Source organism: Microcaecilia unicolor, chromosome 7 (genome assembly GCF_901765095.1).
Source record: "Microcaecilia unicolor chromosome 7, aMicUni1.1, whole genome shotgun sequence".
In the NCBI taxonomy this organism is placed as follows: domain Eukaryota; kingdom Metazoa; phylum Chordata; class Amphibia; order Gymnophiona; family Siphonopidae; genus Microcaecilia; species Microcaecilia unicolor.
In genome coordinates, this window is record NC_044037.1 from 159,613,203 (window position 1) to 159,638,045 (window position 24,843).

Sequence of the window (24,843 nt, forward strand, 5' to 3'; positions counted from 1 at the left end):
TCTCAGAGGGGAGAAGGGAAGGGGAGGGGAGAAGGGGACTGGGATGGGGGTGTTCAGAGGACAGAAGGGGACTGGGGTGGGGGTCTAAGACAGGGGAGGGAGAAGGGGACTGTGGTGGGGGTCTCAGACAGGAGAAGGGGAGGGAGAAGGGGACTGGGGTGGGGTGGTTCAGAGGGGAAAAGGGGAGGGGAGAAGGACTGGGGTGGGAATCTCAGAGGGGGGGGGGAGGGGAGAAGGGGACTGGGGTGGGGGTCTCAGACAGGGGAAGGGAGAAGGGGACTGTGGTGGGGGTCTCAGACAGGAGAAGGGGACTGGGGTGGGGGTGTTCAGAGGGGAGAAGGGGGCTGGAACTGGGGGCTGAAAAAGGGGCAGAGAGAGAGGGGACAGATCCTAGATGGAAGGGGGAGCGAGAGGGAGGGCAGACCCTGGATGGATGGGAGAGGGAGGGCAAATGGTGGATTGAAGGGGCAGAGAGAAAGGGCAGGCAGTGGATGGAAGGGACAGCAGAGAGGGCAGACACTGGATGGCAGAGAGAGAGAGAGAGAGAGAGAGTGAAGACAGATGCTGGAAGGAAGGAAGACGGTGAAAAGAAGATGAGGAAAGCAGAAACCAGAGACAACAAACTGTAAATAAAATATATTTTTTATTTTTTTTGCTTTAGGATAAGTATTGTAGATGTGTTAAATGTTATAATAGAACATGTAAATAAGGTAATCTTTTTATTGGACTAATTTTAATACATTTTGACTAACTTTCAGAGAACAAAACCCCCTTCCTCAGGTCAGGATAGGATACTGTAACAGCACTATACTGTACTGACCCGAGGACGGAGGTTTTGGCCTCTGAAAGCTAAATGTATTAGTCCAATAAAATGGTATTATTTTACTTTCTATATTTGTTTTATTTCTATTTGTTAATTTGTAAAGTGGTGATTGGTACTTGTTAGGGTTTTTTTTTTTTCAAATTTACATCTGCTGTCTTTATATTTTGCACAGTACTAGGGGCCAGTTTCTGTTTCTGTGGTGTTGCATTGTATGCAGAGTCTGGCATTGGGGGTTCAGTTTAATTTTTGTCTAAATAGAAAGTTTATGATTACTTATTCTATAGTGGATTAGGGTGTATCTGTGTTTGTGAAAAAGACATGGCTTTCAGTTGGCATTGACTGTGCAGGATCTACGATCTGTACTATTCTGTCTGGTTTCGTTTTACAATAGGTGAATTGATGTTCTAGTGCTCACTGTAGTGTTTAAGATGCTTTCCTTTTCCTTGTGTGACTCGTAGAAATGACTGCTTATGGTATGGTAGAATTGCTCTATAGGTCCTGAGTGTTTTGTATTCTCGGCATGCCTAGTACTGGATTTGGGGGGGGGGGGGGGGTTAAAAAATGACCGGCCCCGGGTGTCTACTACCCTAGGTACGCCACTGTATGCAGCCCAACTTATGCAGTTATCATGTGGTTAAAGGCTGAATATTGGCATTTAAGCACATGTGCCAACTCCATGCCAGGAATGCCCACGTTAACTGGTTTCAACATAGGCACTAACTGTGGATATTCAGCGCCACTAACAGGTTAAGTACTACTGAATATTCGGGGTTAGCCCTGGACAAGCAGTTTAAACAGTCAGGAATCTCTCCAAGCTGTTTAAATCACTTTGAATATCGGATGGAGAGTTGAAATTTAATAAGGACAAATACAAAGTGATACACTTTGGAAAGAATAATCCAAATCATATTTACCTGATGCTATGGTCCATCTTAGGAGTCAACACTCAAGAAAAAGATTTAGGTGTCATTGTAGACAATACGCTGAAATCTTCTGCCCAGTGTGTGGTGGCAGCCAAATAAGCAAACAGCATTTAAACCTGCTCTGAAGCACACATATGTATCAACAAACTGCTTATTTGGACTTGTGGTTTCGAGGAGTGAGTGAGGGGGCCTAATTGTGCCAGCCATAAAAATCACCTAAAGCAAAAACTTCAGTTTCGAACTAAGCTTCTTAATTGCTTTCTCTCATACCTGTAGTTTCGCAAAACTTAGCTTTTTTTTAAATACTTGGGAGATTTTGAATATCCTGACTTGTACTTCCCTTTTCTGACCTAAATGTCCTGGGCAAAATAGGGCTTCACATCTCCTAGGGTTATAAAACTTTGAAAATTCTGACTTCAAGATATCTTCTGGACTATTCCTTATAGTAGTGCTTCTCAACCCATTCCTCAGGGCATACCCAGCCAGTGAGATTTGCAGGATATCCACAATGCATATGCATGAGATAGATATGTATACCAAAGACAGGAACACAGTGCTAAGAAACTTTTTATTACAGCTGATAAGGGAGGACCGTGTTTCGGCGTCACAAAACACCTGCGTCAGGGGACTTGGTAGTATTTAAAGGTATGTGCTGTGTTACCAAAACTGCCCAAAGGTATCAGCTCAAAGAGTTATAGTACAAAAAAAATAGCCTGAAGGCATGCGGTCGAATGAGAATCCAAATCAGCTTTCACCGATGGGGTCTGCTGATTTGGATTCTCACTTGAGCACATGCATTTGGGCTGTTTTGTTTGCACTATAGCTCTTTGAGCTGATGCCTTCGGGCAGTTTTGGTAACACAGCACATACCTTTGAATACTAACAAGACCCTGACGAAGGTGTTTTGTGATACCAAAACACAGACCATGTCGGTTCTTCCCATATCAGCTGTAATAAAGAGTTTCTTAACACTATCTCCAGCGTTGAACTTGTCTCATGTATACCAAAGAGGCACTGCATGCAAATCTAACTCATGCATATGTATTATGGATATCCCAAAAACTGGACAGGCTGGGTGGGCCCTCTGTACTTGGCTTAGAAGCACTGCTTTATAGAGATGTTAGAAATACCCATGAATTTTGAAGCAGTGTGGGTAGTTTTGAGTACTGCCCCACAGTGCCGTACCAAGGGGGGGGGGGCGGTCCGCCCTGGGTGTCAGTGGGTGGGGGGGGGGTGTGCTCCGCTGGCGCTGCAGTCAGCCCTCGTCTCCTGCCACCTGCCTTTAAAGAAAAAGGTGTGAAGAGGCGTGGCAGGCAGCGCCTCGCGTCTGCCCTGCTTGTAAACGAAGTAAATCTCCATTCTCCTCATCGTCGTTGGGCCTTCACTCACTGGGTCCCGCCCTCCTCTGAGGTAACTTCCTATTTCCGCGAGGGCGGGACCCAGTGAGTGAAGGCCTGACGACGACGAGGAGAATGGAGATTTTTACTTCGTTTACAAGCAGGGCAGACGCGAGGCGCTGCCTGCCATGCCGCTTCACAGCTTTTTCTTTAAAGGCAGGGTGGTGGGAGGAGACTAGGGCTGTCCTCTCTGGATGAAGCTGGTGGTCGGGTTGGGGGCTCAGATGAGAGAGGAGGGTTTCAGATGGGAGACGAGGGGTGGAGAAGGGGGGTGGAGAGGGGGGTTTCAGATGGGAGAAGGGTGGGGTGGGGAGGGGGCTTCTCAGATGGGAGAAGGGGTGGAGAGGGTTTCTCAGATGGGAGAAGGGGGTGGAGGGGGTTTCAGATGGGAGAAGGGGGTGGAGAGGGGGGTTTCAGATGGGAGAAGGGGGTGGAGAGGGGGGTTTCAGATGGGAGAAGAGTGGGGTGGGAAGGGGGCTTCTCAGATGGGAGAAGGGGGTGGGGTCTTCTCAGATGGGAGTGGAGCTGAAACTGGGGGCTGAAAAGGGGGGCAGGTGGGAGATGTGGGCTGGGGCTAGAACTAGGGGCAGGTGGGATAAGGGGGGCTGGAACTGGGGGCTGAAAAAAGGGGCAGAGAGAGAGAGGGACAGATCTTGGATGGATGGATGGATGGATGGAGGGGAGAGGGATGGCAAATGGTGGATTGAAGGGGCAGAGAGAAAGGACAGACAGTGGATGGAAGGGGGAGAGAGAGAGGGCAGACGGGCAGATGGTGGATGGAAGGGGCAGAGATAGAGGGCAGATGTGCATGGAAGGGACAGGGAGAGAGGACAGACATTGGATGGAGGGGACAGCAGAGAGGGCAGACACTGGACGGCAGAGAAAGAATGAAGACAGATGCTGGATGGAAGGAAGACAGTGAAAAGAAGATGAAGAAAGCAGAAGCCAGAGACAACAAACTGTAACTAAAATATATATATTTATTTTTTTTGCTTTAGGATAAAGTAGTATTGTAGCTGTGTTAATAAATGTTTATAATAGAACATGTAAATAAGGTAATCTTTTTATTGGACTAATTTTAATAAATTTTGACTAACTTTCGGAGAGCAAAACCCCCTTCCTCAGGTCAGGATAGGACACTGTAACAGCACTATACTGTATTGATCTGAGGAAGAAGGTTTTGGCCTCTGAAAGCTAAATTATTAGTCCAATAAAATGGTATTATTTTATTTTCTATATTTGTTTTAGTTCTATTTCTTAATTTGTAAAGTGGTGATTGGTATTTGTTAGTTTTTTCAAATTTACATCTGCTGTCTTTATATTTTGCACAGTACTAGGGGACATTTTCTGTTTCTGTGGTGTTGCATTGTATGCAGAGTCTGGCATCTTGGGGGTTCAGTTAAATTTTTGTCTAAATAGAAAGTTTATGATTATTTATTTTCTCCGAGGACAAGCAGGCTGCTTGTTCTCACTGATGGGTGACGTCCACGGCAGCCCCTCCAATCGGAAACTTCACTAGCAAAGGCCTTTGCTAGCGCTCGCGCGCCCATGCGCACCGCGCATGCGCGGCCGTCTTCCCGCCCGAACCGGCTCGTTTTCGTCAGTCTTCTTTTGTCCGCGCTCGGGACGGTCGTGTTTTGCCGCAATTTCGTGCCCCTCAAGTTGACCCTCGAGCGTCTTCGCGATTTTCGTTAAAAAAGAAAAAAAAAAAAAAGAGAGACCTTTCGGTCTTTGTCCCTTCCCGTGTGTCCAGCTTTTTCCCCAGCGTAAGTTTCCTTTTGCCTTCAGGATCGGCCTTTTTGGCCTCGGTACGGGTTTTCTCTCCCTTATTTTTGGTGCCTTTCGTCATCATCGCGAATTTTGATTTCGCCGGCGTGATTTTTCCGCCCATGTCATCGATGTCTCCCAGCGACTTCAAAAAGTGCACCCAGTGCGCCCGGGTAATCTCGCTCACTGATAGGCACGCTTCATGTCTTCAGTGTCTGGGGGCTGGGCACCGCCCGCAGGCCTGCAGTCTTTGTGCTCTTTTACAAAAGAGGACTCAGGTAGCGGGATTGGCCCAGTGGAACGTGTTGTTCTTGGGCTCTTCGACGACAACAGCACAGGACGCATCGAGTGCATCGACGTCGACAGCATCGAAGTCTTCGACCTCGGCATCGACTGCATCGATAGCATCGAGGCTTCGATCCTCTGCATCGTTGGTACCGAGACATCGGAAGGCTGCGTCGACGTCGGTGGTACCGGGACCTCCGCTGTTGCTGATGTCGTCGGACGGTGGTGCTTCGACTGGAGTGCAGGTGAGGGCTGTCCATTCCCCTGCTGGTGGCGGTGAGCCTTCGGGTGAGTCTCCTCCTGCCCTGAGGGCTCCTGCGGTACAGCCCCCCCCCGAGACCGACCTTCTTCGGCCTCGGCCCCGAGGAAGAGACAGTTGGATTCTACGTCGTCCTCGTCGGTACCGGGAAGCTCCAGTGACATGCTTCATTTGAAGAAATCAAAGAAGCATCGACACCGGTCTCCTTCCCGCCTCGGTACCGAGAGCTCTGGGTCGCCGAGGGTGTCGGCACCCAGTAGGCATCGGCACCGGGAGGACCGCTCACCCTCTGTTCAGGAGGTGTTGATGCGCTCCACCTTGGACAGCCCGGAACCGCCTCCACGCCCGGAACAGACTCTGACCTCGACGCCTGCATCGGCTTCCCAGTCTTTCTCCACAGCCGCTCTGCACGAGAGTCTCCGGGCCGTTCTTCCAGAGATTCTGGGAGAGCTGTTGCGCCCTTCTCCTCCGGTAACGGGGGTGCTTGCGCCACCGGTACCGTCGAGTGAGGCGACGGCTGGCCCTATGCCCGGGGTGAGGTCTCCGGCATCGGTACCAGCTGCGGCCGCCTCCCAGGAAGACTCCCCGACGACGTCAGTGGAGGGAGCTTCGCCAGTGCTGGCGAGGGAGTCTACCTCTCGGCGCTCCCACCGTGGCCGTGTTTCCACGGAGTCGAGTCGGGCACGGCTTCAGACACAGGTTCATGAACTTGTGTCTGATACCGATGGTGAGGCCTCGTGGGAGGAGGAGGAGGACATCAGATATTTCTCTGACGAGGAGTCTGATGGCCTTCCTTCTGATCCCACTCCCTCCCCTGAAAGGCAGCTTTCTCCTCCCGAGAGTCTGTCTTTCGCGGCCTTTGTCCGGGAGATGTCTACGGCCATCCCCTTCCCGGTGGTCGTGGAGGATGAGCCCAGGGCTGAAATGTTTGAGCTCTTGGAATATCCTTCTCCACCTAAGGAAGCGTCCACAGTACCCATGCATCATGTCCTAAAAAAGACATTGCTGGCGAACTGGACCAAGCCTCTAACTAATCCCCACATTCCCAAGAAGATCGAATCCCAGTACCGGATCCATGGGGACCCAGAGCTGATGCGCACTCAGTTGCCTCACGACTCTGGTGTGGTGGATCTGGCCCTAAAGAAGGCTAAGTGTTCTAGGGAGCATGCTTCGGCGCCCCCGGGCAAGGACTCTAGAACCTTAGACTCCTTTGGGAGGAAGGCCTACCATTCTTCTATGCTCGTGGCCAAGATTCAGTCCTACCAGCTCTACACGAGCATCCACATGCGGAACAATGTGCGGCAGTTGGCGGGCTTGGAGGACAAGCTCCCTTCTGAGCAAGCCAAGCCGTTTCAGGAGGTGGTCAGGCAGCTGAAGGCGTGCAGAAAATTCCTGGTCAGAGGAGTATATGATACCTTTGATGTTGCGTCCAGGGCCGTTGCTCAAGGTGTGGTGATGCGCAAACTCTCATGGCTGCGTGCCTCCGACCTGGAGAATAGAATCCAGCAGCGGATTGCGGACTCCCCTTGCCGAGCGGACAACATTTTTGGAAAAAAAGTCGAACAGGTGGTAGAACAGCTCCACCAGCGGGATAACGCTTTCGACAAATTCTCCCGCCGGCAGCCTTCAGCATCTACCTCTTCAGGTAGACTTTTTTATGGGGAAAGGAGGGCTGTTCCCTACTCTTCTGGTAAGCATAGGTACAATTCTCCCTCTCGACAGCCTGCGGCCCAGGCTAAGCCCCAGTGCGCTCGCTCTCGTCAGCAGCGTGCACCTCAGCAAGGCCCCACAGCTCCCCAGCAAAAGCAGGGGCGAGCTTTTGACTGGCTCCAGCAGAGCATAGCCAATGTCAAAGTGTCCGTGCCGGACGATCTGCCGGTCGGGGGGAGGTTGAAAGTTTTTCACCAAAGGTGGCCTCTCATAACCTCCGACCAATGGGTTCTCCAAATAGTCCAGCAAGGATACACCCTCAATTTGGCCGCCATGCCTCCAAATTGTCCACCGGGAGCTCAGTCCTTCAGCTTCCAGCACAAGCAGGTACTTGCAGAGGAACTCTCTGCCCTTCTCAGCGCCAATGCGGTCGAGCCCGTGTCACCGGGGCAAGAAGGGCTGGGATTCTATTCCAGGTACTTCCTTGTGGAAAAGAAAACAGGGGGGATGCGTCCCATCCTAGACCTAAGGGCCCTGAACAAATATCTGGTCAAAGAAAAGTTCAGGATGCTTTCCCTGGGCTCCCTTCTTTCCACAATTCAGCAAAACGATTGGCTATGCTCTCTGGACTTAAAGGATGCTTATACACACATCCCGATACTGCCAGCTCACAGACAGTATCTTCGATTTCGTCTGGGATCACGTCACTTCCAGTACTGTGTGCTACCCTTTGGGCTCGCCTCTGCGCCCAGAGTGTTCACGAAGTGCCTAGCTGTGGTAGCAGCAGCGCTTCGCAGGCTCGGAGTGCACGTGTTCCCTTATCTCGACGATTGGCTGGTGAAGAACACTTCCGAGGCAGGAGCTCTACAGTCCATGCAGATTACTGTTCGACTCCTGGAGCTACTAGGGTTTGTGATAAATTACCCAAAGTCCCACCTTCTCCCAGTACAGAGACTCGAATTCATAGGAGCTCTGCTGGATTCTCGGACGGCTCGTGCCTATCTCCCGGAGACGAGGGCCAACAATCTGCTGTCCCTCGTCTCCCGGGTACGAGCGTCCCAGCAGATCACAGCTCGGCAGATGTTGAGATTGCTTGGCCACATGGCCTCCACAGTCCATGTGACTCCCATGGCTCATCTTCACATGCGATCTGCTCAATGGACCCTAGCTTCCCAGTGGTTTCAGGCTGCTGGGGATCTAGAGGACGTGATCCACCTGTCCACGAGTTTTCTCAAATCCCTTTGCTGGTGGAAGATTTGGGCCAATTTGACTCTGGGACGCCCCTTCCAAATTCCTCAGCCACAAAAGGTGCTGACTACAGATGCGTCTCTCCTGGGGTGGGGAGCTCATGTCGATGGACTTCACACTCAAGGAAGCTGGTCCCTCCAGGAACGCGATCTGCAGATCAATCTCCTGGAGTTACGAGCAGTCTGGAACGCTCTGAAGGCTTTCAGAGATCGGCTGTCCCATCAAATTATTCAAATTCAGACAGACAACCAGGTTGCCATGTATTACATCAACAAGCAAGGGGGCACCGGATCTCGCCCCCTGTGTCAGGAAGCCGTCAGCATGTGGCTCTGGGCTCGCCGTTACGGCATTTGGCTCGAAGCCACATATCTGGCAGGTATAAACAACAGTCTGGCCGACAGGTTGAGCAGGATTATGCAACCTCACGAGTGGTCGCTCAATTCAGGAGTAGTGCGCCAGATCTTCCAAGTGTGGGGCACCCCCTCGGTAGATCTCTTCGCATCTCGAGACAACCACAAGGTCCCTCAGTTCTGTTCCAGACTTCAGGCCCACGGTCGACTGGCATCGGACGCCTTCCTCCTGGATTGGGGGAACGTCTGCTGTATGCTTATCCTCCCATACCTCTGGTGGGGAAGACTTTGTTGAAACTCAAACAAGACCGGGGCACCATGATTCTGATTGCTCCCTTTTAGCTGCGTCAGATCTGGTTCCCTCTTCTTCTGGAGTTGTCCTCCGAAGAACCGTGGAGATTGGAGTGTTTTCCGACCCTCATCACACAGGACGAAGGGGCGCTTCTGCATCCCAACCTCCAGTCTCTGGCTCTCACGGCCTGGATGTTGAGAGTGTAGACTTTGCCTCTTTGGGTTTGTCAGAGGGTGTCTCCTGTGTCTTGCTTGCTTCCAGAAAAGATTCCACTAAGAGGAGTTACTTCTTTTTATGGAGGAGGTTTGCCGTCTGGTGTGACAGCAAGGCCTTAGATCCTCGCTCTTGTCCTACACAGACCCTGCTTGACTACCTTCTGCACGTGTCTGAGTCTGGTCTCAAGACCAACTCTGTAAGGGTTCACCTTAGCGCAATCAGTGCATACCATTACCGTGTGGAAGGTAAGCCGATCTCAGGACAGCCTTTAGTTGTTCGCTTCATGAGAGGTTTGCTTTTGTCAAAGCCCCCCGTCAAACCTCCTACAGTGTCATGGGATCTCAATGTCGTTCTCACCCAGCTGATGAAACCTCCTTTTGAGCCACTGAACTCCTGCCATCTGACGTACTTGACCTGGAAGGTCATTTTCTTGGTGGCAGTTACTTCAGCTCGTAGAGTCAGTGAGCTTCAGGCCCTGGTAGCCTAGGCCCCTTACACCAGATTTCATCATAATAGAGTAGTCCTCCGCACTCAACCTAAGTTCTTGCTGAAGGTAGTGTCGGAGTTCCATCTGAACCAGTCAATTGTCTTGCCAACATTTTTTCCCCGTCCTCATTCCTGCCCTGCTGAACGTCAGCTGCACACATTGGACTGCAAAAGAGCATTGGCCTTCTATCTGGAGCGGACACAGCCCAACAGACAGTCCACCCAATTGTTTGTTTCTTTTGATCCCAACAGGAGGGGAGTGGCTGTGGGGAAACGCACCATATCCAATTGGCTAGCAGATTGCATTTCCTTCACTTACGCCCAGGCTGGGCTGGCTCTTGAGGGTCATGTCACGGCTCACAATGTCAGAGCCATGGCTGCCTCAGTGGCCCACTTGAAGTCAGCCACTATTGAAGAGATCTGCAAAGCTGCGACGTGGTCATCTGTCCACACATTCACATCTCATTACTGCCTGCAGCAGGATACCCGACGCGACAGTCGGTTCGGGCAGTCAGTGCTTCAGAATCTGTTCGGGGTTTAGAATCCAACTCCACCCCCCTAGGCTCATGTTTATTCTGTTCCAGGCTACACTCTCAGTTAGTTGGATAAGTTGTTAGGTCAATCTCAGTTATGTCCTCGCCGTTGCGAGGTCCAATTGACCATGTTTGTTGTTTTGAGTGAGCCTGGGGGCTAGGGATACCCCATCAGTGAGAACAAGCAGCCTGCTTGTCCTCGGAGAAAGCGAATGCTACATACCTGTAGAAGGTATTCTCCGAGGACAGCAGGCTGATTGTTCTCACATACCCGCCCGCCTCCAGTTTGGAGTTGTGTCTTCCCTTGTCTTTGTCTTGCTACATACGGGACTGACGAACACGAGCCGGTTTGGGCGGGAAGAGGGCCGCGCATGCGCGGTGCGCATGGGCGCACGAGAGCTAGCAAAGGCCTTTGCTAGTGAAGTTTCCGATTGGAGGGGCTGCTGTGGACGTCACCCATCAGTGAGAACAATCAGCCTGCTGTCCTCTGAGAATACCTTCTACAGGTATGTAGCATTCGCTCTATAGCGGATTAGGGTGTATCTGTGTTTGTGAAAAAGACATGGCTTTTAGTTGGCATTGACTGTGCAGGATTGACGATCTGTACTATTCCGTCTGGTTTCATTTTACAATAGGTGAATTGATGTTCTAGGGCTCACTGTAGTGTTTAAGATGCTTTCCTTTTCCTTGTGTGACTCGTAGAAATGACTGCTTATGGTATGGTAGAATTGCTCTATAGGTCCTGAGTGTTTTGCATTCTTGGTATGCCTAGTACTGGATTTTGGAGGGGGGTGTCAAAAAATGACCGGTTCCAGGTGTCACCTACCCTAGGTATGCCACTGCTGCCCCATAAACATATATTACTCCAATAAAAAGATAACATACAACTGATATATTCTTCCACCAAGTGGGAAACATGTATACTGTAGCATTATACCAAGGATGTGTGATCCTTAGCTTTCTTGGCATCGTTTGCCTGGAAAAGCTATCAAGAACCATTCCTATGATAAATTTGACATGTACAGTGGTGGAAATAAGTATTTGATCCCTTGCTGATTTTGTAAGTTTGCCCACTGACAAAGACATGAGCAGCCCATAATTGAAGGGTAGGTTATTAGTAACAGTGAGAGATAGCACATCACAAATTAAATCCGGAAAATCACATTGTGGAAAGTATATGAATTTATTTGCATTCTGCAGAGGGAAATAAGTATTTAATCCCTCTGGCAAACAAGACCTAATACTTGGTGGCAAAACCCTTGTTGGCAAGCACAGCGGTCAGACGTCTTCTGTAGTTGATGATGAGGTTTGCACACATGTCAGGAGGAATTTTGGTCCACTCCTCTTTGCAGATCATCTCTAAATCATTAAGAGTTCTGGGCTGTCGCTTGGCAACTCGCAGCTTCAGCTCCCTCCATAAGTTTTCAATGGGATTAAGGTCTGGTGACTGGCTAGGCCACTCCATAACCCTAATGTGCTTCTTCCTGAGCCACTCCTTTGTTGCCTTGGCTGTATGTTTTGGGTCATTGTCGTGCTGGAAGACCCAGCCACGACCCATTTTTAAGGCCCTGGCGGAGGGAAGGAGGTTGTCACTCAGAATTGTACGGTACATGGCCCCATCCATTCTCCCATTGATGCGGTGAAGTAGTCCTGTGCCCTTAGCAGAGAAACACCCCCAAAACATAACATTTCCACCTCCATGCTTGACAGTGGGGACGGTGTTCTTTGGGTCATAGGCAGCATTTCTCTTCCTCCAAACACGGCGAGTTGAGTTCATGCCAAAGAGCTCAATTTTTGTCTCATCTGACCACAGCACCTTCTCCCAATCACTCTCGGCATCATCCAGGTGTTCACTGGCAAACTTCAGACGGGCCATCACATGTGCCTTCCGGAGCAGGGGGACCTTGCGGGCACTGCAGGATTGCAATCCGTTATGTCGTAATGTGTTACCAATGGTTTTCGTGGTGACAGTGGTCCCAGCTGCCTTGAGATCATTGACAAGTTCCCCCCTTGTAGTTGTAGGCTGATTTCTAACCTTCCTCATGATCAAGGATACCCCACGAGGTGAGATTTTGCGTGGAGCCCCAGATCTTTGTCGATTGACAGTCATTTTGTACTTCTTCCATTTTCTTACTATGGCACCAACAGTTGTCTCCTTCTCGCCCAGCGTCTTACTGATGGTTTTGTAGCCCATTCCAGCCTTGTGCAGGTGTATGATCTTGTCCCTGACATCCTTAGACAGCTCCTTGCTCTTGGCCATTTTGTAGAGGTTAGAGTCTGACTGATTCACTGAGTCTGTGGACAGGTGTCTTTCATACAGGTGACCATTGCCGACAGCTGTCTGTCATGCAGGTAACGAGTTGATTTGGAGCATCTACCTGGTCTGTAGGGGCCAGATCTCTTACTGGTTGGTGGGGGATCAAATACTTATTTCCCTCTGCAGAATGCAAATAAATTCATATACTTTCCACAATGTGATTTTCCGGATTTAATTTGTGATGTGCTATCTCTCACTGTTACCAATAACCTACCCTTCAATTATGGGCTGCTCATGTCTTTGTCAGTGGGCAAACTTACAAATCAGCAAGGGATCAAATACTTATTTCCACCACTGTATACTGGAACCCTAACAACACATTTGCCTACAAAATTTCAGGTGTATCCTTACCCAGGGAGAGCCTCCAAATCTATGCAGATACAACAAAAGCAATATTTATTTATTTGTTACATTTGTATCCCACCTTTTCCCACTTATTAGTAGGCTCAAAGTGGCTTACATAGTTCCGGAGAGGTGGTTACAGACTCCAGTGTGAACAAATCCAGTATAGGGGTACTATTACAGTGACAAGTACAGTAAAGAAGTATCGGTAAATAGGTTGTGGTGATTCAGACAAAATGTTTAGAGTGTGATCATGCGTCGGGGTTGAAAACTGTTCGTTTCCTGATTAAAATGCCATATTTCATTTTTCAGTGTTTATGTCAGATACTGTATGCACCCAGAACTGGTAAATATGTATAATAAAAATACAGAGACTAGTACAAATTTTGTTTTTGCTGTCTTTAGAGGTAGTATTGTTTATGCTAATAATTCCTTGGTTTACTTGTAGGAAAAAACAATTGGACTCTCAGTTTTCCATAATCAGCTGCCCGGAGAAGGTATAAACATTGGAGAAAATTGTTGCTTGAATGTTTCTGCTCACAATCTATGGAATGTCTTTCCTACTTGGTTGAGAATAGGACAGAATTCTCAGGTTTTCCATAGGAAACTGAAGGCTCATTTGTTTTTCTCAGGAATAGAATGTTGACAAATAAATATTATGGGGCGATATTTAAGTACATAAGTACATAAGTAATGCCACACTGGAAAGACCCAAGGGTCCATCGAGCCCAGCATCCTGTCCACGACAGCGGCCAATCCAGGCCAAGGGCACCTGGCAAGCTTCCCAAACGTACAAACATTCTATACATGTTATTCCTGGAATTGTGGATTTTTTCCCAAGTCCATTAGTAGAGGTTTATGGACTTGTCCTTTAGGAAACCGTCTAACCCCTTTTAAACTCTGCCAAGCTAACCGCCTTCACCACGTTCTCCAGCAACGAATTCCAGAGTTTAATTATGCGTTGGCATTTTCTCCGATTTGTTTTAAATTTACTACACTGTAGTTTCATCACATGCTCCCTAGTCCTAGTATTTTGGAAAGCGTGAACAGACGCTTCACATCTATCTGTTCCACTCCACTCATTATTTTATATACCTCTATCATGTCTCCCCTCAGCCGTCTCTTCTCCAAGCTGAAAAGCCCTAGCCTCCTTAGTCTTTCTTCATAGGGAAGTCGTCCCATCCCCACTATCATTTTAGTCGCCCTTCGCTGCACCTTTTCCAATTCTACTATATCTTTCTTGAGATGCGGCGACCAGAATTGAACACAATACTCAAGGTGCGGTCGCACCATGGAGCGATATAATGGCATTATAACATCCTCACACCTGTTTTCCATACCTTTCCTAATAATACCCAACATTCTATTCGCTTTCCGAGCCGCAGCAGCACACTGAGCAGAAGGTTTCATTGTATTATCGACGACGACACCCAGATCCCTTTCTTGGTCCGTAACTCCTAACGTGGAACCTTGCATGACGTAGCTATAATTCGGGTTCTTTTTTCCCACATGCATCACCTTGCACTTGCTTACATTAAACGTCATCTGCCATTTAGCTGCCCAGTCTCCCAGTCTCGTAAGGTCCTTCTGTAATTTTTCACAATCCTGTCGTGAGTTAACAACTTTGAATAACTTTGTGTCATCAGCAAATTTAATTACCTCGCTAGTTACTCCCATCTCTAAATTATTTAGACTGTGGGAGGTAGTCGGGTTGCCTCCCGCGGTCGGCACTGAGCCTGGATATTCAATGCCAGGCCATTTCCAGTTACCAACATTGAATATCCGGGTGTTTTTTTGGCCGGTTTAAATTTAACCTGCCAAGCTTATATTCAGCACTGGCCAGTAACATTTAAACCAGCAAAAGATATTCTAGCTATTTTGGTGGCCTGATTTGGCCACCAAACTTAGCCGGCGATGCACTGAATATTGGCAGATAGCCAGTTATATCGCATGATATAACTGGCTATCCACTAAGTGCTACCTGGCAATATTTATTGTGAGATACTGGCTATCTCTTGCTGAATATTGCTGGATAGTCAGTTAAGTGCCATTTAACCAGCCAGGAGCCGTTCCTGGCTGGTTAAATGGTTTTAAATATTGGGTGATATGAGAGTATAATAAATGGTTTTGAAGATTTGGGGTAAATTATGTATTCTTTAGCTGTTAATTACTCAGATTCAATGGATTGGAGTATATCTATATTGGGAGCTACAAAATCCAGTAGTGAAACGACCCAGCGCTCATTATCCAGAACTTCCTGATATAATTCAATGACAACTCAGTCAAACCTCAGTGGCAACTCATTTCACACAAGCTACAGTTCGTGGCTCGCCTTAATCTTCATAGGCTCCAACTAAGTGTTGAGATTATTTTTACACAGCCCAACACAAAATGTAATTATTATCTTTATAACAAAATTTAAACAAAACTTCAACTTATTTTCAGCTGGGTTGTTTCACTATTAGCTGTTAATTACAACATTCTTGTAGTTCTAATTCTTATTCTGCACTGCCATCAAATACATACCATAAGATTTTTGAACAGAAATGTTAGATTAGAACAAATGTCCTTTTTTTCATTCTGTTCCAGGAAGAACGAGAAATAAACTGATTGGCCCAAGATCACACAGAGGGGCATAATTGAACGAAAACGCCTATCTCCATGGGCATTTATCTCCGAGAACGGGTCCGTGAAGGGGTGGACCGAACCGTATTTTGGGAAAAAATAGACGCCCATGTTTATTCAACAATGTGTGAGCTGGGCGTTTTTGTTTTTCAGCGATAATGGAAAATGAAAGCGCCCCGCTCAAAAACGAATAAATCCAAGACATTTATTCGTGGGAGGGGCCAGGATTCGTAGTGCACTGGTCCCCCTCACATGCCAGGACATCAACCGGGCACCCTAGGGGGCACTTTTACAAAACCAAAAAAAAGGTAAAAGAGCTCCCAGGTGCATAGCACCCTCCCTTGTGTGTTGAGCCCCCCCAAATCCCCCTCAAAACCCACTGCCCACAAGTCTACACCATTACTATAGCCCTAAGGGGTGAAGGGGGGCACCTACAAGTGGGTACAGTGGGTTTGGGGGGGGTTGGACGACTAATAAGCATTAGCAGCACAATTGTAACAGGTAGGGGGGATGGGCCTGGGTCCACCTGCCTGAAGTCCACTGCACCCCCTAACAACTCCTCCAGTGAGCTGCATACTGCTGCCAGGAGCTGGGTATGACATTTGAGGGTGAAAATAAAAAGTTGTGAAACATCATTTTTTTGTGGTGGGAGGGGGTTAGTGACCACTGGGGGAGTCAGGGGAGGTCATCCCGATTCCCTCCAGTGGTCATCTGGTCATTTAGGGCACTTTTTGGGGCCTTATTCGTGAAAAACAGGGTCCAGGAAAGTGTCCTAAATTCTAGCTAAAAACGCATACTTTTTTCCCATTATCGGTGAAATGCGCCCATCTTGTTCGGCAGATAACCACGCCCCAGTTCCGCCTTCGCCACACCTCTGACACGCCCCCATCAACTTTGTCCGCATCCGCGACGGAGTGCAGTTGAAAACGTCCAAAAATCGGCTTTCGATATACCGCTTTATTCGTTTTTTGTGAGATAAACGTCCATCTCCCGATTTAGGTCGGAACTTGGGCGTTTTCTCGTTCGATTATAAGCAGGATAGAGTCAGTGGTGTAGAAGTGTTCTTGAACTTATAACCTAGAGCTCCAACTGAAGTAAAATCTCTTGCTTAAATACTGCTGCATTCCTCATTCCCATTTCAAAAGTGTCTCAAAAATCCACTGCTTACCACACTGTGGTTCCCTAGTGGTTACTACAAATTAATGTAGCATATCACAGAATATTGCGTTACTGCATCATGAAAGCAAAAAGCTCCCACTGATGGCTACCATATATTATTGTTCAAGTGCCTTCTTTTCTTATATGTAATTCGGAAAGAAAGAACACAAGAAGGAAATGTAAAGAGCATAGGGGCAGCTAAGGGGACTAAAGGCCAGCTTTTAGAATTGTTTTGGATACTTATATGGATTAATATATGCTGTAATTTAATTTGGCGTTATAGTCTGCTTAGCCTGCCAGCAAACGAGTGCAAGGTAGCTTACAAATAATCATCAACCTATAGAATGGCACCTGAAACATTCTTTAAAAGCTGAATACCTCAGGCAGCTAAATAAACTATCACAATCAGAAGGGTGAAGGGAGAAATGGAAAATACATCAGTGTTTTCACAGTTAATTTTTATGAATACTAAATGCTAAAACTAATAGTTCTATTCTAGCTTTGTGAGAAGTGCAGCACTTATACTCCACCTCCTTTAAAGGCAGTTCACAACAGTAGAATAATCAAAATACATCAAACTAATGATATCATATAACATATGACTGACAGACCTTGCTTTAGATTTAGAAAGATTCAATGGAAAACTTTTTTTAATGTGTAAAATGTTCTCTGAAATGGCTACATCCTTGTTGACTAAAAAAGATTTTGAATGATTTCATTTCCTCCCTAGGGGCCAGTGAAGATGGTGAGGATGCTATTTGAAGATGAGAGACTCGAGATGTAATATAGAGAGGAAAAGGGGAGATGAAAATGACAAACTGCATCTTCAAGAAATGCATAAACAGGAAAATATTTTAGTTGCCTTTCCCTTTTAATTATGATACCTGTGCCTAGGGCACTGAGAAGAGAGTCAAGGAATTGGATCATGCATCAACAACCAGAAAAGTAGCCCTAATATGCTTTCTTTAAACGATAGGCAAAAATAAATCATAATTATACTTTCTTTTCTCTGTCAATCAGTAAAAAATTCTTAGAGGTTGATAGTCAAAGGTTTTGTCTGGCTAGCTTTGAGAGTTAACTGAACAATCTTGCTGTATACATTCTCCCTGGTTGACTGGCTAAATTTTATCCATGGGAAATCACAGCTCACCACAAATTTTAGCCAGACAAAAATATGGCTTGAGCACCCTACAGGGCCAAAGTTGTCCAGTTAATTATGGTCCATCAAGTAGGAAGCCTAATGTTAACTAGACAACAATAATGCTTGACTGATATTATTTAAAAACATGACATTTGGGCCGATCTCCCCTATTCCTATTTTTCTTTATAGAATAGGTGCATCGTGTCTTTTAGTATTCAGCAAGTCAGCTGTGCCTTTCTTTGTTCAAAATCAGTCTTTGATTTCACAGCAATTGTCAGGGATGAAAACCATGGCCTTGGGACTACAGGTTGTAGGCTACAGCTTAGACCACAGAAGCAGCACAGCAAAGACCTAAGCCAGCAAAATATTATCCTCTGGGCAGCAGGAGGAGAAACATGCTTCCAGAGGTTCCTGTTGTACCAGGCAGACACACATGCTGGCTCAGCAGTTTCCAGTAGGCTTGTTCCATGGATACACTATGCATCTGACCTTGCTTTTCTCATTATTATGTCATTATTGTTCCTGGTTCAGTTCCAGTTCTGGTTGTTCCACTATCTCCAAGGGACTTCTGATTCGTGCCTTGTAGCTAGTTGCTCCAGTGTTGCTGGAATCCTGATCCAAGCCTTCCCAAGCATATCTAGCAGGCATAGACCCAAACCTTTCCCATATAGTGTTTCTGTGGATCTGAATCAGAGCACTCTTGGGAATCTGAATATGAACCAGCAGAATTATTTGAAGAAGGATCTACTGGATTATCCATATGCCTCTCCTCCATTGGAAAGGACCTCTGCTTTACCAAGTTGTTAAGGAAATGGCAAATGCCATTGCATTTAGGTTAGAGATGGATGAGGAGACCAGGGAAGAAATGTTGGATATTTTCTAGTTTCTTGACCTCCTGCAAGGAAGGTCTGATAGTGCCTGTTCACAATATCCTAAAGGATGGCCAAAGGTTCTAAGTTTCACTCCTTGTTGTCCCCAGAAGAGATGTTCAGACCATAGGCGGTCGGTGGCCCAACTGTTTGGGGAGGCTAAAGGGGGGCGGGGTTAGGGTGGGGCCAGGGTTGGAGCTTAAATCTATGATTGTCTGATAACACACAGAAAAAATAAATAAAAATAAAAGTCACAATTAATACCTTTTATTAAATTTAGATATTAGATATGTATCATATGTCAAGAATAAAGTGGTTGCTCAAAGCATATACTAACCACAATCGCTCAACTGCAAAACACTATGCACAACTTTGTGCAAAAAACACACTCAGAACCTTACTGTACCATAAATATTACACTGGGCAGAACCTAATACACCAATTTACCACCCATATGAAAATGCAGACTGTCAACAATATGAAACAAGGATCATAATATCACAATTCTCATGTAGAGCTACAAAACATCCTAATTCATGTTTAATGTGAGATAAAATGCCATACATAAGTAAATAAATAAATATAAACATTTAATGTTGAGCACCTGATGCTCCAAGTGGACATATTCCAAACACTATAATGAAAATAAAATGATCTTTTCTACCTTTGTTGTCTGGTGACTTTGTTTTTCTGATCATGCTGACTCAGTATCCGATTCTGCTGCTATCTGTCCTCTTAACTCCGTTTCCAGGGCTTCCTTTCCATTTATTTCTTTACTTTCTGCCTTTCTTCTTCATTACTTGTCCTCGCTCCCTGCCCCCCCTCCAGCCATCCACACCCACCCACCCCTTGATTCTCTTCTCTCCTCTCTGTTCCCGGGTAACAGGAGCTGCTCATCCAATCAGACAGCTCTATTTGAATGCAGATTAACATACAGACACTCTAATGGGAATTTTTAGTCAAAAACACTAGCTAAACCCTTCGTTTATGGATCAAAGTTCACATTTTTAATCAGAGCCATGCCCTAACATTAAGGCTTTAAACATTTCCAACAATTTTTACCCATAAATATGCAAATGAGAACCTCCCAAAAACGGACTAATTTGCATATGGCTTGAGCAAATTTGAGTAGATAGCATACCAATCCCACTTACTAGCACCCAAATTCTGCAATTAGATTTAATGCAAATACTTTTAAAACTTATTTTTAGCACTTTTAAAATTTCAGGGGTCAGTGCAAGTCTCTTTGGTATGAAGTGCTCACGTGCAGGAATTCAGCCTAGTTAAATATCTCCGTGGCAACCGAGGACACATCCAGCCACCACCCCCCCTGCTCTGCTCTCCCAGCACGTAATCAAATTACAACTGGTTACAAAAGGCTAGAGATGGCTTTCACTGCAGCCTGCTGCTATTTAAACCCCCCAGAGCAGCAGGACTGGCCAGAGAACTACTACTACTACTATTTAGCATTTCTGTAGAAACAGCTGATCCATCCTGCTGTGGCTGGGGAGTCATAGTCTCCCCAAGCCTCTTATACCGGGCGCCTATGGTTCAGACATTAAATTCTTTTGGGCGAAAAGGTTTTTAGGACGCTATGCTATTTTCCTGCATAGCTTTTTAGAAGCATTTAATGAGCCGGTACATACAAAACATTTTGCGTAAGATTGAGGAGTTTGAAGATTCTGTCCCTCAAGACAAATCCATTGAAATTCTGTCACTAGTAGACAAGGGGAAGGAGTATGAAAATTACATGGTGGGGTCAATCTTTGAGGCTTTTGAAACAGCATCAAAAATTTTGCAATGGCTATTTTGAATGCTGTCATGACTGCTGGCTCAGATGTCTGTTTAACATGCAAGAGAAAGTCACCAACATGCACATGCCATAGAGGGAATCTATTTGGAGATAATATAAAATGATATAATATAAAGAGCACTGTGGACCACTCAGGTCCCTCTTCTGAACCACTTCTGACCCATCACTTGCGAAGGGGATGGGGGAGAGAACAAAATACTCTCATAGGTATCATCCTTTCCTTTCATTCTAGGCAATCTGTTTCAGGGAACTTGTTATTCTAGGCATCTGAGAGCCCAGAAACACCAACCTACTTCTTAGCCCAAGATGAGTTATGACTGTCTCCATAACAACATAACCTGGATTTCAGCATCCATGTCCAAACAGCTTTCCAGTAAGAGGGAAGCTAAGGTTCTCCGAGGACAAGCAGGCTGCTTGTTCTCACTGATGGATCGGCATCCACGGCAGCCCAGGAATGGCAATTTTCCATAGCAAAATATACAAAACTTTGCCAGAGACTTCCAGCGCGCGGGGCGCGGCCATCTTCCCACCCGTCGCACGAGAGTCCCCACTCAGTTTTTTCTTTTACCGCAGTAGAGAGTGGCTGCTTCGTCGGTCTCTCTCCTCAGGCCCAGAGAAGAAAAGTCTTCCTTTTCAAAGTTTTTTCGGAGATTTTCTCCCTCTTTCGTCTTATTTTCTTTATCCTGTCTCCAAAACTTAAAAAAAAAGTCCCTTATTTTCTAGTTTGGTCCCTTTTAAGTTTCCTTTCGTTTTCATCATGGCCCTCTTAGGCCGCGCGTACGTGCTTTCCCATTTTGTGCCCTTTTAATTGGCACAATCGAGAATTTTGACTTTGCTGCCGCTATTTTTCCATTCATGTCATCGAGGATGCCCAGCGGCTTCAAGAAGTGTGCTCAGTGCAACTGGTCGATCTCAGAAACCGATCCCCACGTGTGGTGTCTTCAGTACCTTGGGCCCAACCATCGCCCAGATGCATGTAAGTTGTGTCTTAGCCTTAAATTCTCCGAGGAAAAGCAGGCTGCTTGTTCTCACTGATGGGTGACGTCCACGGCAGCCCCCTCCAACCGGAAACTTCACTAGCAAAGGCCTTTGCTAGTCCTCACGCGCCGATGCGCACCGCGCATGCGCGGCCGTCTTCCTGCCCGAACCGGCTCGTGTTCATCAGTCTTCTTTTGTCTACGCTCGGGACGGTCATGTTTTACCGCCGTTTCGTGCCCCTCAACTTGACCTCACGCGTCTTCGCGATTTCGCTAAAAAAAAAAAAAAAGAGAGACCGATCGGTCTTTACCCTTTTCCCGTGTTTCCAGCTTTTTCCCCCGCGTAAGTTTCCTTTCGCTTTCGGGACCGGCCTATTTGGCCTCGATTCGGATTTTTTCTCACTTCTTTTTGGTGCCCTTCGTCATCATCGCAAATTTTGATTTCGCCGGCGTGATTTTTCCGCCCATGTCATCGAAGTCTTCCAGCGGCTTCAAGAAGTGTACCCAGTGCGCCCGGGTAATCTCGCTCACTGATAGGCACGCTTTGTGTCTTCAGTGTCTGGGGGCTGGGCACCGCCCGCAGGCCTGCAGTCTTTGTGCTCTTTTAAAAAAGAGGACTCAGGTAGCGAGATTGTCCCAGTGGAACACGTTGTTCTCGGGCTCTTCGACGACAACAGCACGGGCATCGAGTGCATCGACGTCGACAGCATCGAAGTCTTCGGCCTTGGCATCGGCATCGAGTACCTTCGGCATCGACTGCATCAAGGACCCTACCTTCGGCATTGTCGGTACCGAGGTATCGAAAGGCTGCGTCGACGTCGGTGGTACCAGGACCTCCGCTGTTGCTGATGTCGTCGGACGGTGGTGCTTCGTCTGGAGTGCAGGTGAGGGCTGTCCATTCCCCTGCTGGTGGCGGTGAGCCTTTGGGTGGGTCTCCCCCTGCCCTGAGGGCTCCTGCAGTACAGCCCCCCCCGAGATCGACCTTCTTTGGCCTCGGTCCCCGAGGAAGCGACGGCTGGATTCTACATCCTCCTCGTCGGTACCGGGAAGCTCCGGTGACATGCTTCGCTTGAAGAAGTCTAAGAAGCATCATCACCGGTCTCCTTCCTGTCTCGGTACCGAGAGCTCTGGGTCGCCGAGGCAGTCGGCACCCAGTAGGCATCGGCACCGGGAGGACCGCTCACCCTCTGTTCAGGAGGTGTTGATGCACTCCCCCTTGGACAGCCCGGAACAGCCTCCACGCCCGGAACAGACTCTGACCTCGACGCCTGCATCGGCTTCTCAGTCTTTCTCTACAGCCGCTCTGCAAGAGAGTCTCCGGGCCTTTCTTCCAGAGATCCTGGGAGAGCTGTTGCGCCCTTCCCCTCCGGTACCGGGGGTGCTTGCACCACCGGTACCGTCGAGTGAGGCGCCGGCTAGCCCCTTGGCCGAGGTGAGGTCTCCGGTACCGGTACCGCTTGCGTTACCGGCTATGGCCGCCTCCCAGGCAGACTCCCCGACGACGTCGGCGGAGGGAGCTTCGCCGATGCTGGCAAGGGAGTCCACCTCTCGACGCTCCTACCGTGGCCGTGTTTCCACGGAGTCGAGTCGGGCACGGCTTCAGACGCAGGTTCGTGAACTTGTGTCTGATACCGATGGTGAGGCCTCGTGGGAGGAGGAGGAGGACATCAGATATTTCTCTGACGAGGATTCTGATGGCCTTCCTTCTGATCCCATTCCCTCCCCTGAAAGGCAGCTTTCTCCTCTCGAGAGTCTGTCTTTCGCGGCCTTTGTCTGGGAGATGTCTACGGCCATCCCCTTCCCGGTGGTCGTGGAGGATGAGCCCAGGGCTGAAATGTTTGAGCTCTTGGAATATCCTTCTCCACCTAAGGAAGCGTCCACAGTACCCATGCATCATGTCCTAAAAAAGACATTGCTAGCGAACTGGACCAAGCCACTAACTAATCCCCACATTCCCAAGAAGATCGAATCCCAGTATCGGATCCATGGGGACCCAGAGCTGATGCGCACTCAGTTGCCTCACGACTTTGGTGTGGTGGATCTGGCCCTAAAGAAGGCTAAGAGTTCTAGAGAGCATGCTTCGGCGCCCCCGGGCAAAGACTCCAGAACCTTAGACTCCTTTGGGAGGAAGGCCTATCATTCCTCTATGCTCGTGGCCAAGATTCAGTCCTACCAGCTCTACACGAGCATCCATATGCGGAACAATGTGCAGCAGTTGACGGGCTTGGAGGACAAGCTCCCTTCTGAGCAAGCCAAGCCGTTTCAGGAGGTGGTCAGGCAGCTGAAGGCGTGCAGAAAATTCCTGGCCAGAGGGCCACTGCTCAAGGTGTGGTGATGCGCAAACTCTCATGGCTGCGTGCCTCCGACCTGGAGAATAGGATCCAGCAGTGGATTGCGGACTCCCCTTGCTGAGCGGACAACATTTTTGGAGAAAAAGTCGAACAGGTGGTAGAACAGCTCCACCAGCGGGATAACGCTTTCGACAAATTCTCTCGCCGGCAGCCTTCAGCATCTACCTCCTCAGGTAGACGTTTTATGGGGGAAGGAGGACTGTTCCCTACTCTTCTGGTAAGCGTAGGTACAATCCTCCTTCTCGACAGCCTGCGGCCCAGGCTAAGCCCCAGCGCGCTCGCTCTCGTCAGCAGCGTGCGCCTCAGCAAGGCCCCTCGGCTCCCCAGCAAAAGCAGGGGATGAGCTTTTGACTGGCTCCAGCAGAGCATAGTCGACATCAACGTGTCCGTGCCGGGCGATCTGTCTGTCGGGGGGAGGTTGAAAGTTTTTCACCAAAGGTGGCCTCATGTAACCTCTACCGTTGGGTTCTTCAAATAGTCCTGCAAGGGTACACCCTCAATTTGGCCTCGAAGCCTCCAAATTGCCCACTGGGAGCTCAGTCCTACAGCTTCCAGCACAAGCAGGTACTTGCAGAGGAACTCTCCGCCCTTCTCAGCGCCAATACGGTCGAGCCCGTGCCATCCGGGCAAGAAGGGCTGGGATTCTATTCCAGGTACTTCCTTGTGGAAAAGAAAACAGGGGGGATGCGTCCCATCCTAGACCTAAGGGCCCTGAACAAATATCTGGTCAAGGAAAAGTTCAGGATGCTTTCCCTGGGCACCCTTCTTCCCATGATTCAGGAAAACAATTGGCTATGCTCTCTGGACTTGAAGGACGCCTACACGCACATCCCGATATTGCCAGCTCACAGGCAGTATCTGCGATTTCAGCTGGGCACACATCACTTCCAGTACTGTGTGTTACCCTTTGGGCTCGCCTCTGCACCCAGAGTGTTCACGAAGTGCCTGGCTGTAGTAGCAGCAGCGCTTCGCAGGCTGGGAGTGCATGTGTTCCCTTATCTCGACGATTGGCTGGTGAAGA

The 24,843-nt window shown here is 48.1% G+C and overlaps 1 protein-coding gene across 1 annotated transcript in view; it reads left to right on the plus strand.

Moving 5' to 3' along the window:
• Positions 1-17,640, plus strand: part of MDH1B (malate dehydrogenase 1B) — a 222,476-nt gene extending 204,836 nt beyond the window's left edge. Inside the window, exons 9-10 of the mRNA XM_030209739.1 lie at positions 13,337-13,385; positions 17,402-17,640. Of these exons, the coding sequence (XP_030065599.1) occupies positions 13,337-13,385; positions 17,402-17,433 (81 nt within the window). The 3' untranslated portion in view covers positions 17,434-17,640. The remainder of the gene's footprint in view (positions 1-13,336; positions 13,386-17,401) is intronic.
• The last annotated feature ends 7,203 nt before the right edge of the window (positions 17,641-24,843 follow it).